General features: G+C 34.6%; 1 protein-coding gene across 1 annotated transcript; it reads right to left on the reverse strand.

Moving 5' to 3' along the window:
• Nucleotides 1-12,089: 12,089 nt before the first annotated feature.
• On the reverse strand, nucleotides 12,090-15,117 carry LOC21386388 (probable magnesium transporter NIPA2). Its single transcript, XM_010094263.2, has 7 exons — nucleotides 15,060-15,117; nucleotides 14,589-14,679; nucleotides 14,323-14,483; nucleotides 13,660-13,787; nucleotides 13,436-13,573; nucleotides 13,082-13,174; nucleotides 12,090-12,473 (listed from the first exon to the last, which is right to left on the reverse strand). The coding sequence occupies exons 1-7, from the start codon at nucleotides 15,115-15,117 to the stop codon at nucleotides 12,300-12,302; spliced, it is 843 nt and encodes a 280-aa protein (XP_010092565.2). The 3' UTR covers nucleotides 12,090-12,299.
• Nucleotides 15,118-15,278: the final 161 nt, after the last annotated feature.

The following is a 15,278-nucleotide window of genomic DNA, read 5'->3' on the forward strand; positions in this document are numbered from 1 at the left end:
AAAGGATCAGAAAATAAATAACTGATAGCTCTCTACTTTCAATAGTCAAATCTATCAGAGATTGTTGGTTCTACATACTTTTTAAATCTAATGTGATTTTAACTTGATCCAACGGTCAAAAACTGACATTACCGGTAAGATTGTCTTACTAAAGAAACTACCTGGTAAAATTATATTTTCTATAAGTATATTCACTAATTAGAAACTGATGATCGAATCACTTGTCACATCAATTTGTACAAGAAATTTGGTAGATAACTAGAGTTATTTATCATTACGTTCGTATTGAATAATATTAAGTAAATTAAATTAAAAGTTCAGAATTGAGAATAGCGCAGGGAGTGTCGTAGTAAAATGTTATTTGATGCTGGGACGAGCTACTGCAATTTTTCTTTGACATTTTTTTTTCCATGTTAAGATGGTCCTCGAACTTAATTATGCTGTGCAATTATCTTCAATTTCTAACTTTCATCCTATTGTTATTTGGTTCGTTAATGAATGATTTTAGTTTATTTCGAGAAGACAACTAATTTCCTCCAATAAGTGTTACTAAATTGATACTTCATTTTCACTACTTAAATTTTCAGAAAAAGAAAAGGTTCAAATTCGTAAGTATTTGATACATGGGAAATGACTGAAAATACGGATTACCTTCTGAAAAAAGAAAAGAAATATAAGGACAAAAATTATAGAAATATAACCTGAGAAATTATATTGAAGGATTTTCACTATGACATGCAGAGTTTTGCGAGCCTTTTTCTGGAAAGCGAAAATGTCAGACTATTGGAGTCTCAAAGGCGAAATGGGAGAAATCTGAACGGCAGCTCGAGGGACTGAATGGTCAGAACACAAAAGTCTACAATGGAGTCCAGCATGTGGAGAGTTGACTAATCAGTTAAACTACAGAAAGCAAAAATAGAGTTCGTGCAACAAGTACATTTATGTCTTGATGGTGCGAGTCTCTCTCAATTGCTTTCTTTTGCCCGTTCAACCCATGTTTTCTTGTAGGCGACGGTGCTTTGGAGAATTATGGAGAGCGAGGAATGCTGCGGTCCATCAATGCAGAGGGTTAGATACTATTGAAGTGTTTAAGTCTTCTATTTCAGTCCTAGTATTAGAGCCATTTCCCGTCTGAGTGGTGTGGCAGGCCGCTCTGCCGGGTTGGCTCAAATGCGATACTGATGTTCGGTTCTCTCAATTTGGTTCAGTGTTTGTGGGTGTTATCCACGATTTTCAAGTGCAGTGGTCGAGAACTTTACTTTTCGTGTTTTCGATTTTGTAGTGTCCGCGGTTGGGGCAATGGCAGTGAAGGAGGTTCTGTCTCGCCTCTCTTAGGGAGTTTCCACAGTTGTTTGTGAGTTTGATGCGTCTTGGGTGGTGAGGCTGTTGTCTGGTCCTGTTGACAAGTGCAGGTGGGAGCTGTATTCGATCAAGAGAGATGTTGATAGCTTGACCAGGATGTTCTGTGCGTATGAGTTGGTGTTCGCTCCTACGACCGTGAACTTTGCTGGCCATAATCTGGCAAAGTGGGCAAGCTTTTCAGCATTTCTTTTTTTTGTTTTTTCTTTGTTGTCGTTTTTCTTTGAATGTTATTACGGATCTTGTTTTTCTTGACCATTTGGAATGGCGACAGTTTATAGTGTTGTTTAGCTGCGGTGCATGTCCTAGTTTGTTGTTGGTGTTGTTCCGTTTCTCGTCTTCGCTTCTTTAATAAAGTTTCTTCTTGAGAAAAAATAGGTGAATCAATAATTCAACTTTTGTGTAATTAGGGGACACCAAGTAGCGCAAGCGCATTTCTAAGTATTAGATTAAAATCGAACAACCTGTTAAAGTGTAGTAAAACCGAAAATACTACTTTTCACTTTTAAGGGGGTTTTTTTATTTATTTTTTTATTCGCAAAATTCTTTAATAAACACACTGTCTAGCTGAGTTTAGTACTACTTTAACAATTTTTGGCTTTTAAATTCTTTAGTCATGAGGATAGCCTTGAGGTGCGAGGAAATAGATAGCAGAGGAAGATGACAAATTAATAGTTGAAGTCTTGAAGAGGACGGTGAAACAAATAGGAGAATAAAATTGATTTGGAAGTTTCAAAGGAATCTATCCATCATCTTTTTGCTGTGTAGCATTTTCAGAGTCATTAGTAACATAGATCTAAAAGAGCTTATGCTTTATTTACAAGCTATATAACAAGGCGTCGTCTCTTTTCCTAAAAATCTTATCCGAACCTCATGAAAAACAATTTCTCAAGCACAACACTCACATATTTTAAGAAGTTAATTACATAACATACATCAGAAATCAAAGAAATTCTCTTGGTCAATTTTCGTTCAGCCACTGACCATTTAGACTTCATCTCAAAGTACAATCCTGATACAGACATGCTTCAAGATCCTTCACCGCCTTTCTGCTCAGAGCTTATCATCGGATTCAAGAAGCAAAATTCAAAATTTTCTACATATTCCTTTTAGTTCGCCTGAATATAGTCACTCATCAACTCCAATGCCTGGAGAGGCATGCAGTCAGACATGTCTTGACAAAGGTAAACCTCTAATGCAATTGTATGCACGACCACATGGCTAATGCAAAAGATGCTACATTTACTTCTTTTGATTTAACATGAAATTCAATTCTTTTTTTTCCCCCATTCAATCTTTCTTCCATTTTATAACTCGAAGTTTTCTACCAGAGAGGGTTTGGCATGCCAAAACTCTAAGAAAGAAGCTTTCCCTTTCTCCATGGACATTGACATGATGAGGACTCTAGTACTTACAACTTAAGACCATTCTTTCATTTGTGCTGATAAACTGGTGTTATTAGTGTTAGTTTACCAATATATACCAAAAGCTTAAGCTATTAGGAGGTGGGCCAACAATAGTTTTTATACTTTAACACTCCCCTTCACGTGTGGGCTGGACAATGGGCAATCGTGTGGGTAAATTAATTGGAAAGCCCAACACGTGAATATTTAAAGCCCGAGATATATTAAAGACCCAACACATGATGACAATTTTAAATGGGGATAAAGAGTGCAATTACGGGGGTTTGAACTCAGGACCTCCCGCTCTGATGCCATGTTAGTTTACCAATTCATCCCAAAAGCTTAACCTATTAGGAGGTGGGCCAACAAAGTTTTTATACTTTAACAATTAGTGTAGAGGGATGAAAAATCAGTTAGCCACCTTTGTGGAGAATTACTGTAGGCTACTTAAGAGCAAGTTATCTTCGTTTGGAATAAAATGGCTAGACTACAGCAGGAAAATTTTCGTGGCTGGAGGCAGCACAAAGTTTGTGGGACAGTGTGTAATTATGTGAAAAGTGCACTCTTGAAGATCTATATGTCTGTTGTAGAGCTGAAACACAATATTCGCAACCCCTTATTTTTTCAAGCCAGCGAAATGATCCTCTGATTTATGGACACTCTTTTGTTTTGGCTGACTTAGAACTCTGGTTTGCAGAAGCTAGGGGCTTGAAAGCATATCCAGTTTATATATATACTAGCGGCAGTAAAAATCAAAACTGAAAACTCCATCCTATGGGTGGAAAGAAAACTTTATTCAGAGTACACAACTTAGTTTACAACAAAAATTCAAATATTGAATTTAGAGTCTTATTCAATCTAGACATTTCAGCTTACAACAATACCTAGTTGAAGAAAATACATAGATATAAGACATACGAATACATTTAACAATCAGCTAACCTTTACATGTCTCCAATGCAAATATTCTTGCATACACCAAACAGAAATTAATGTTGCAGGCAAAGACATCATCCATCAACAATGAATTGGTCATCTTGATTTTCTCCCTCAACCCTAGCATCATCATGAACCAAACTGTTCACATGGTGCAAATTTTGCATCATTTGTGAAAGGTAATGATTGCTAGCGCTGGTGTGATCAGAAAGTGCAGCGGGATGAGTGGTCCACTGAGACATGATCCCAAGTAACTGGTTGGTAAGATTTTGTTGCTCATGAAGAATGCGGGTCTGCATCTGGCCCATTTCTGCCCTGTGCTGACTCAACATCTCGTCAATCCTCTTCTTCGATTCTAATCTCCTCCTATGTGTCCTCTCTTCCCATTCCCTCTCATGAAGCAACTCTTCTTCCCTTCTTCTTCTTTCCAGCTCTTCGCTCTCCTTCTCCAAAGCCTCCCACTCTTGAATCCTCTGCATCCTCAAATTGTCTCTAGTCTTCTCCCTCTCCAAACTTTCCTTTTCCCACTCCTCCCATCTACGTTCCCACTCTCGTTCACACTCCATCCTAAGACTCTCCCTTCTTTGCCTTTCCCGTTCTCTTTCCACCTCGCGTTGCTCGAACCTAGCCTCGGTTTCCCTCAAGTTCCTCAACTGGCTTCCCAGAAACCCCCAAGCCTTCTTCCCCAACCCCTTCAACACCTTCTTCCTCTTCTTCTTTCTGTTCAAATTGGATCCATTCGTCTCAACTTCTTCATACACAAAACCATCATCTCCATCCTCCCTAACCCGACCATTACCATTATAATTCTCCTCCGCCTCCTCCCCATCATACTCAAAACCCAAACCCATCACTCCATTATCAACCCCATCAATCCCTGCCCCAAAGTCTGCATCTCCAGAATGACCCATTTGCCCAAACTCCACAATCTCCATCCCTATACCACCCCCACCAATAAACCCACCGCCATCGCCGTCATCACCATTTGCAACCGCCATTATATCATTCCCATTACTAGCCACAAGGCCAAAGTCCCCAAAAACCTCCTTGTATCTCAAGAAGTTCGACCAGTGTGTAAGCCCCTCCACCCAATCAAACTCCTCCCCACTGCACTCCCCGCCCCCTCCACCGGCCTCCGAATTACTCTCTTGCGGTTGTTTCTTAATCTTCTGCTTGACCAGCAAATACTGGTGCCTCATGTTCTGGACCTTTGTGGAAACGTCCTTCCAAGACCATTGCCAAGGGTAGGCAATAGGGTCCTGAACATGATGCACAGAATTCACATAAGAGGCAATCGGTTTGAACTTCTTCTCTCGGGTTTTCATTTTCGCAAGAGTCCCATCTGAGACCATCTCACCATACTTGTCAATCAAAGTCCTCTCCTCAGCCTCCGTCCATTTCTTTCTTCTTCCGGGCATCATTTGAAACAACAACTATAACTTTTTCCTCTTTTTTTCTGACTAAACAAACAATCCCTATCTTCTGATCGACCAAATTATATTGCATCAAACAAAAAGCCTAAAGCTTAAAGCCTAAAATCTTCAAATCGGACATACGCAGATGGGAAAAACATTACAACTGATCAGAAAATAGCAGAATTTGGCCACTTCTTACCTTGAGTTCGAGAATTCCGAAGCTCCAGAGTACGATTTTCTTGGGAAAATTTGGAAAGAAGGAACTGCGAGAAAAAGTAACGATCTAAACTGAGTTAAGAGTGAAACTTCCAGAGCAGTTAGAAATTAGAACTGAGTCTGTCAGTACTTTTTTCTGTTCTTTTCCTTTTTTTTATTTTATTTTTATTTTTAGTTGTTGAAAATTTTGTGCGGATTCCACCAAAGAAAATGTAGGGGAAGACGACAATAAGACTTGGGTTGTCAGCTTGCCCAAACCCGAAAATTTCGATGGGTATTAGAAACAGTAATGGATTAATTTCAAAAATTCTATTTATCTTTTAAATTTTAAAAAATAATATCTATTTTTCTGAATTTTATTCTGTTAATAAATTTTATCTTTTTGTTACAATAAGTGACAGAATTATCACGTATCATTTATTTAGTAAGAATTAAAAATACAATTATACTTACACTTTCCTAATCAAATAATTCCTCATTTTTATTAAAAAAATTCACAATCTTCATTCTCATTTTATTTTTTTTTTCTACACCTCATTCATCTATGGAAAATTTTTGTAGTACAAACGGTGGTAGCAGCAGCGGCTGGATAAATAAAAAATTTTAAGGTCCTATTTGATGTCGATGTAAGTTGGATCCAAAAGTGAAGACAACACCAGCGAGACAAATTTTTTTGTTGCATTCGGTTAAGCGATTATTCCCCCATCAAGCAACATGACTCCCACCTCCGAGCAAATCAGAAAAATATGATCAAATCAAGAAATCACAACAACAATAAATCAGATTTAATTCTTTCTTCTTCAAGAATTGCCACAAATTTATTATTATTTTTTTACAACTTATTGACTAAAAAATTTACCTACAGAAACGCAGATTGGCACAGTAAAATTCGTTCCTCCTAAAATAGCTATTCTGGAATCAACTTTTTTTTCTTTCTTTGTTGGCTGAAATAGTGTATTATTACAAAAAGGAGTTTAAAAAGATACAAATGCCGCTCCTGCAAATATGAATTCCCAGGACCACTACAAAGCTGAGCAGCTTCAAACAAAATCAGAAAACGCAAAGGGATGAGCCATTACGTTAATGGTTCTTGGAATCTAAACAAAATAATAATAATAATAAAAAACTCAAAACCATTAAAAAGACTTCCAGCAGCTTCAATAATATGTTTTGATAATACCATTCGACGGCATCCAACTCCCCATTTAATTGTTTTTTTAGTGAACGTTTGGTTCATGAATTTAAAATTATGATTCAAAATTATTTTCGTTTTATGTGTGTTTTTTGTAAGAGAAAAACACTGTAGAGAATCATGAATCACGATTCAGAATTAGTAACGAATACAAGAAACAAACATCCCCTTAATAACGTAGTTGTAGGTTAATTTACGATAATATCCTCTTCAGATGGGTCATGTACCTGACACGTGATGATTTCCGTCACTCATTGTAACCAGAAGGATAAAACTTGTTAATGGAATAAAGTTTAGGGGAACAGATGTTACTTTTTAAAATTCAGGGGGCAAAGTGTTACATAAGTCATTGTTCGGGGGGAATTTTTAAAATTAATCCATAGTAATTTACTAGTGTTACCAGTGCTATTACAGGGATGTAAATTTTCCTATTTAATAGGTAAATATTTTATAAAAATAAAATATGGTACACAATAAGAGTTCAGTTTGTAAGCTGCATACATTTATTTACATATTTGTGTGTGTATATATTTATACATTTTTATTCGTCTCTACTTTTTTTTCTTTGTTTCTTTTGAGCTGCAATAAAAAATTATGGAAAAGAAGAAAAATTAGTTGTTAATTAATTATGATGAATAATAATAAATTTGTTTATATTTAATGTAATAATAATTTTAATATGTAATGTATAGTATTACCTGATTGGTTTTCATTTTTTCGAAGAACTGATGGAAGAAGTGGACTCAATTATGTTGAAAGAGGTTGATGGTGATGATTGTAATAATAATAAATATTTGTCACGACCCTAAGGATAGAACTATGATTATTAGGGTTTAATTTAAAATTTAACTTAATTAAATTGGACTGTTTAATAAAATCACAAAGCTAAATACATAAATATCAATATAGTTTGCTCCGAAGACTTTCTTTCACAAATAATATTTAAAATAGTCCATAAAGTCCAAGAAAAATAGTACAACTCTGGGACAATGTCGACCAATACAGTTTACATACAGAAATACAATACATCTCATAATTTAAAACTGTAAATCCGAAACAAACGTACCGCTTCGAATCTCACGCCTTCAATCCATCGACATCCACTTGTCACGCTGTAAATCTAAACCGCTAACTCTGGAGGAGGGGTTTAAAACATTGAAAACATAGAAAAGTGAGCGGAATGCCCAATAGGACATAATCTTATAAAACATAATAGATAAGGTACTCACGGTCCGAAGACATGCACCCGGAACCGATCATCCTTTTTAGAAAAGGAAGTACTCATATAGTAGTAGAAAATATCTGTAATATGAAAGTGTGCAGATCATCATACCACTGAGCAAGGAGTGGTAAAATGTCTGTCTAGTGAAAAAGTGCAGAGCCATAATTCTACTGAGCAAGAAGTGGATCCGTACGGGTTTCGGGACCTGCCCCCAAAGATATGATTCTCATATCCCGATCTCTGTGGCCACCATGCGTTGTATCATTCCTTAAAATATTTCATTTTAAGAAATGATACTCTTTAAAATCTCATTTTCAAAATCATTGGAAAACTTAATAGCATCCTCATGCTATTTCTTTAAAATCATTTTCTTTCAACATGTTTTGTTCTAAAATATTTTCATGGGCCAAAATCATTTAAAGTGAGGCTAACAAGGATATGGACAAGAATATCCTACCTCTCGAATGTCAAACCTGGGCTAGCATTCCGTTCTTCTAGCCTCCGCTTTCCTTAAACCTTTAATACTCGACCTTCTCCACTAGCATTATCACAAAAGCAATATCTTAGGAAGTATTTGTCATTCCTAAAAGGAATTAAGCTCAATCATGTTTAATTGTTTCCTATTAGTGTGCATTGACTCAAATCCAAGTTTCACAAACGAGTTTATAATCAGTTTGAGGGTTCTTTAGAGATTGAAATTCAATCCATGGGTTTGGTTTTCTATTTGATTTCAGTTTAAAAACAAGTTTTTAAAGAAATTTCGGCAGCATGCCGGCATAAATAGGAAAAATGCCAAACCTGCAATTCAAGTTTAATTTCAAAATAGATTATCCATAATCCATCAAAACCAGTTTTCAATGAATTAAACAAATCCAATAACTGAAAACCCCCAAATTTCATTCAATTCTACCAACAATTTTTCAAATCCAAACCCTAACTCAAAATTATTCAAATCTAACAAAAAGTAAACTTTCTCAAGCTTAAAATTTGAATCAAAGAGTGGGTTTCAAGGGGTTTTACCTCAAATTAGTTGATGGAGCTTTGTTTCCCTCAGTTTCTCTCGTTTTCATTTTTTTTTTTTGTGTCTCTCGGCCAACTGCCGAGAGAGAGAGGGAGAGAGAAACTCAGAGAGAGCAAGGGAGAGAGAGAGACCGAAGAGAGAGGTGACAGGAGAGAGGGAGGGAGTAGTGGCCGGCGGAGAAGGAAGAAAGAGAGAGAGGGAGTTCCCGTGGAAGAAGAATGAAGAAAAGGAAAGAAAGAAAGAGAGAGAGAGAGAGAGAGAGAGAGAGAGAGAGAGAGAGAGAGAGGGCTAGTCTGGTAGCCACGGGAAGGGAAGGGAAAAAAGAAAAGAGAGAAAAGAAAAGGAAAAGAAATAAAAAAAAAGGAAAAGAAAAGAAAATTAAAAAAAAACATTAAAATTAAGTGTATTTTCAAAAATTTTGGGGTGAAAATTGAAAAACTGAAAGTAATTTATAAGTACTTAAAATAACTCAAAAACTTAATCTTTAATCACAAGATTAATTAGCAAAATCAGTTTTAGGCATGTAGGATCGCGTTGTGATTTTTAAGTGAAAAATCATTTAAACAACAACAAACTTGTAGGCGGAAATTTAAAAAAATTTCACATATCCTTTTAATTCTGAATTAAACACAAATCACAACGATAGATTCATGCATGATATGTTTATGGAGAAAAGAATAAAATGACAATCATACCTTTAAGACGATTGGATCAAATATGGCCGCAAGGATCTTGTCTCACTATCTCACATTCCGAGATGGAGAATTGCCGTGAAACAGGACCGTTGATTTATGAACACGAACACATCAAAAACCACTCGTTGATTCAAGACTATGACTCTTAGTGTTTGGGAGAAGAGAGTGGGCTCTTTTTCAAAAACCTAAGGAAACAATTTTCCTTCTATTTTTAATCACAAAATCCGGCCCCCTTAGGGAGAGAATAGGAGTGAGATATTTTTTTTTTCTTAGCCTCTACTAGGGTTTACAATAATATCTCTTTATAGGAAGAAATTCGAAAACTTAACCCTAGATGGGATTTCCGAATTTTCCCCTTCATTTTTAGATCAAAATCCGAATTCCACAAAATCCGGCCACCTTATGTGTTTTCGGTTCATTTCATTTTCCTTTCTCCCGTAAAGAAGGGTAAAACAGGGGAAAAAGGGGATATAACCCAACCAAAATTAAAGAGGAAAGTCGGAAAATAAATCCTTTCCTGTGTAATTTCATCTGACTGTTATGGTATTTTCTGCTCTTTTTTACATCTATGTAGGTCATGGAGTTTTCTCAAGTCACTTGTGATATGGAAGAATCGAGTTGCTTATAAATACTATATAGAACGTATAAAGAAGAGAATACTCTTGACTTATACGTATATGATAAGGATAGCCTACTTGTTTTCCTAGAAATTATACCAAGAATTTTGCGACTAGAGTTAAATAGAAGAAGTTTTTTTTTTTCTTCAACATGGAGATGTCGATGCCTAGTTGTTCTGCTCCAAGTTTTTGGTATTAATTGCAAATTCTCAGCTTTAATTATCCTCAATTTTGTTTTATGTGAGAGAGTTTTATGTGTTTGTTTTAATTTGTAAGAGAGTTTTATGTGTTTGTTTTAATTGTTAACTTAGATTATTTAATGTTTCTTCAGCATGTTAAAGAGGTTGAGAAACAGATCTTTAAGTACAAACAGGTTGAGAAACATGTTTGAGAAACAGGTTGATTAATAGCTTGACACGACCCATTTATTATCTATTTTATAAATGAATTGAAAAACGGGTTGAGAAATAGGTTGACAAGACCCATTTATCACTCATTTTTTAAACGAGTTGACAGGTAATCAGCAGGTTGACACGGCACGATTATGACCTACTTAATAAACGGGTTAGTCATGTCGTGTCCTGTCAACCCGCTAATAAATAGGTCGTATTTGGGATTGGTATTTCGACACGAATAATAAACGGGTCGTGTTCGGGTCAGGCTTAACCGTGTAAACTGAGGTGATCAACACGACACGAACATGACCCGCCAACACGAATTGCCATCCTATTAACGACTGATCAACAATCATTTAAGACGTGTAGAGGTTGTTTGGATTGTGGGTTTTTGAACCCATCAACTAGGTTCATGTCGTTAATTTACAAATCATTAAAAATATTGTGCGTGTTTGGAACCATTTTTAAAAACTATTTTCACGTATTTCGAGAAGCGAAAAATGAAAATGAAAACGAAACGATGTTTGTTTAGTAAATGTTTTGAAAACGAAACGATGTTTGTTTAGTAAATGTTTTGAAAACGAAAACAATGATAATGATTTTTGTGAAGGAATTAAAAAACGGTTGAAAGTTATTCACTTTTTTGTTTTTATTTTTTAGTATTTATCAATAATATTATAATATATTAATTAATAAACATGATTTCACTTTTTTATTATACTCAAAACAATCTCTTAAAAATTCAACCAAAGGCAATTTTAGAATTAATCCCAAAATGATTCTCAAAACAATCTGTTTTTAACTTTTTATTAAAATAAAATTATTTTAAAACTAATTCTAAACGCACCTTGGTTCTTTCATTTCGTCTCCACAATTGTGCTTGCTAACTTTGTTAGTGTGAAAGGGAGCTTTGAGACAATGCTAAAAGAAAATCTAGAAAAAATGAAGCAGAAGTTTTTAGAAACATCTTCAAGGAGATACTAGAAATGAAAAAAAAAAAAAAAAAAAAAAAAAAGAAAAATCTTTTAAAAAGAAAACGAAACGATGTTTGTTTAGTAAATGTTTTGAAAACGAAACGATGTTTGTTTAGTAAATGTTTTGAAAACGAAAACAATGATAATGATTTTTGTGAAGGAATTAAAAAACGGTTGAAAGTTATTCACTTTTTTGTTTTTATTTTTTAGTATTTATCAATAATATTATAATATATTAATTAATAAACATGATTTCACTTTTTTATTATACTCAAAACAATCTCTTAAAAATTCAACCAAAGGCAATTTTAGAATTAATCCCAAAATGATTCTCAAAACAATCTGTTTTTAACTTTTTATTAAAATAAAATTATTTTAAAACTAATTCTAAACGCACCTTGGTTCTTTCATTTCGTCTCCACAATTGTGCTTGCTAACTTTGTTAGTGTGAAAGGGAGCTTTGAGACAATGCTAAAAGAAAATCTAGAAAAAATGAAGCAGAAGTTTTTAGAAACATCTTCAAGGAGATACTAGAAATGAAAAAAAAAAAAAAAAAAAAAAAAAAAAAGGTACAATCTTTTACAAATGAAAATTCACTGACATAAATTCAATTCGAGAAGGAAACAAAAAAAAAAGGCCTAGGAATTATGGAATCACTGGATTTTAGCTAAACAGTCATCATCAAATCTTAAGATTAATTAGACAAAATCCTATTCTCGACACTTTTTGTTGCTTTCTAAGAATAAAGAATAATCTTTCACCTAATAACCTCTTTCTTTCTACCCTTCTGAAAGTTGTACAGGCACAGGACTAGATAAGACTCAAGGAATGCTGCTAAATTTCTATATCATGCGCTATCCAGGACTTCGCCGTTCGGTGGGGTGGCTCGGACTCTGAAAGACCGGGGACTCTGCCGGTGTTGTATTTCCCATGTCCTTGGTTTTGTGAAGGAGAAATGTGCCAGATAGAATTGTTACAAAACCACAAAGTTGAGTAACAATCTGTGATCCATTTTGTGAATCCCAGTCCTGTATTTGGTAACAAAAGAAAATTCACCGAAGGAAAAAAAAGTAAAGAAATAGCATAAGATGGAAATAATGCAGAAAACAAAAAGAAATTGTTAGCAAGAAATTTTGCAAGAGAATGAGTGAATTAATTAATAACTATGGTCTACTGAGATTTCTTAAATCACAAGATTAAGCAACAAATTCTAGAACATTTCGGAGTAAAAGACATGAAATATTCATAAATCAAATTTAAAAAAAAAAAATGAAGAGCAAGGTTGACATCACATGAATAACAGTTCGGATTATTTCAATATGGTCAGTGAGTTTTGCAGTCATCATTGAGAAAACAGAAACTTCAAATACAAGTGCAATGACTCTCATGAAATTGGTCAGATATGTACAGATTCTGTTCTTGTTAGTTATGATTATAATTTTTCAAGCAATTCATCTGGGACTATTAAATAATTGTACTTTCAATTGCATAATTGACCATAGCAGGACTTTTTGGTTAGCAAGAAATTATGATATAGATAAGAAAAGTCATTTAATAAAAAGCTTTAAAGAAGAAATCAACTGACAAACAGAAAATGCATTCCAAACACTAGAGAAAGCATATTTGTGAAAATCACCTTAAACATGATCATGCTCGCAAGGATCGTGAAAGTCGTAAACATAACGTAGTACACTGGTGATATAACCGCCGTATTGAAGGTGTCCAAGGCCTGGAAAGATGCATCCAAATCAGAAATCGAAATTGGTCATCTGATAGGAAATATTAGGATGAAGTTTTCTTCTACAGTATATTGAAAGAAGTATTCAATTGAACATACTTGCAACTCTCCCCGGCTTAAAAAGTTAGCCAGAAAATAATTTTCAGAAGTGATTCCAAACCAAATTATTGTATTAAAAGGTGTAATAGAAATTTTGGCAATAGGAATGACTAACTTGGCAGATTGACAATCCTTATAGCTGAAATTTAATACCTTGTTTAAGTAGTTAATCTGCAAAAGACAACAGCCTGCCACTACCACAGTAAAAATCCATGTTTGGAAATAAATAAACTGATTTGATCCTTCAAATGTCAGCTTCAAAGCAATTCCTAATGCTTTCACACTCATTACCTACACAGATAGAATGAACACTATAAGAACTAAAATTGACAATATCCATTTTTTTTTATTTTAAAGACAATAAAGAAATGACATACCGTAAGAGAACCCATGAGAGAACAGATTCCAACATACACCACCATATGAGTTTTTCCATAGCGCGGAACGTACCGGAAGATTAGCACAGCAACCATAGCCAAAACTATACCGGTATAGACAATGAAACCTGTTGACAGAAAACCAAAAATTGTTTAGTAGTTTAAAATAGCCAAGTTGGAATCTCAAATATATTGTTCTTATGTTGATGGACACTGGCTTATAATATCTTAGTTTGTAGAACTAAACCTATATGTCTTCTATTAACCTAGTCTGTCCTATAAAATTGTGACAGCCAGATAACAAGTTTGATTAACAAGATAATAAAAAGATTAAATCAATAAATGTTATTCTATCAACTCACATGACACCTCTAGCATATTAAATAAATAATAAGCTAGTTTAGACCAAAATTATGTTGGATCAAATGGGTGACTGAAACTAGGAAAATTATATTAAAATGGTTTTTTGCACTTGGATTCCCAAAACTTATTGACCTTTGGCATTTAAATTCCCATTTTAAAAATTTGGACAACTGGGACCCCAAACTCCCCTCTTATTGACACTTAGGGATCGGGTTGTCCAAATTTTTAAAATGGAGACCCAAATGCCAAAGGTCAAAAAGTCGAGAGGCCTAGGCATGTAAAAATCATTATAATAAATACCTGGCTCAGTAGCAAGGTGCCACACTTGCTTTACTGAACCTATAATCCTCTCCTGCGGAGCGTGCAAAACAATGCTCGTTGAGCCGACCATGCAGAGAATGCAACCGAGCACACCAAAGATATGCAATTTTTCCTTCAAAATGAAATGAGCAAGCACTGCACTGCACAACAAGATCTACATATAATTACTTGAACAAAGTGCCAAAATGTAACAAATTCATTCCATCAAAATGAAATAGTGAACGAAGTGCCAAAATGTTGCATACCTGAAAATTATACTTAAAGCTCCCAAGGGAGTAACAAGAATTGCTGGAGCATATGCATAGGCTGCAAAATTGGCTATCTCTCCAACAACCACTACAAAAGAACATGATATTAATTAGTGTCAATCTTGACCTGAGATCTCTATCTGTATAAATCATTTCTTAAATAGAAATGCAACAAAGAGGGGGGAAAAAAAGGAAGAAAATTATAATCTAGAACAGTACTATCCTAAAGTTGCATAGAAGAGATTAGGCATAATGCCCCCTAATTTGTTTCTTGCAACATGATACTAAAGCTTGCTAACCGATAATAATATCGTTAAAGTCGATCTTAAGAATCATTAGCATCTAAATAACAGAAGTAATAGCAGGAATAAGCATGGTTCCACTGGGAATAAGTCCTGAAGTAATATATTTTTTTTTTTCAATTTCACATTTAGAGGCCTCTTGCTTCGACCTCATAAGATGCTTTACCTGTATTACATACCGGTAGAACTACAATGCATTCCGATATTTTGGGATGTACATACATTTTTTCAGCCATTAGATGATTAAAAACAAAACGATCTGAGCCATTGAAGGAATGAAAAAAAAAAAAAAAAAAAGTTATCAGCAGCAACTTAATAAAAGTTGAAATTTAGAATATGCATATACATGATACATCCAAAAAAATGGGACGTATGGCAGCATTAT

The sequence above is a fragment of the Morus notabilis genome, unplaced genomic scaffold, assembly GCF_000414095.1.
Source record: "Morus notabilis unplaced genomic scaffold, ASM41409v2 Scaffold851, whole genome shotgun sequence".
Lineage (NCBI taxonomy): Eukaryota > Viridiplantae > Streptophyta > Magnoliopsida > Rosales > Moraceae > Morus > Morus notabilis.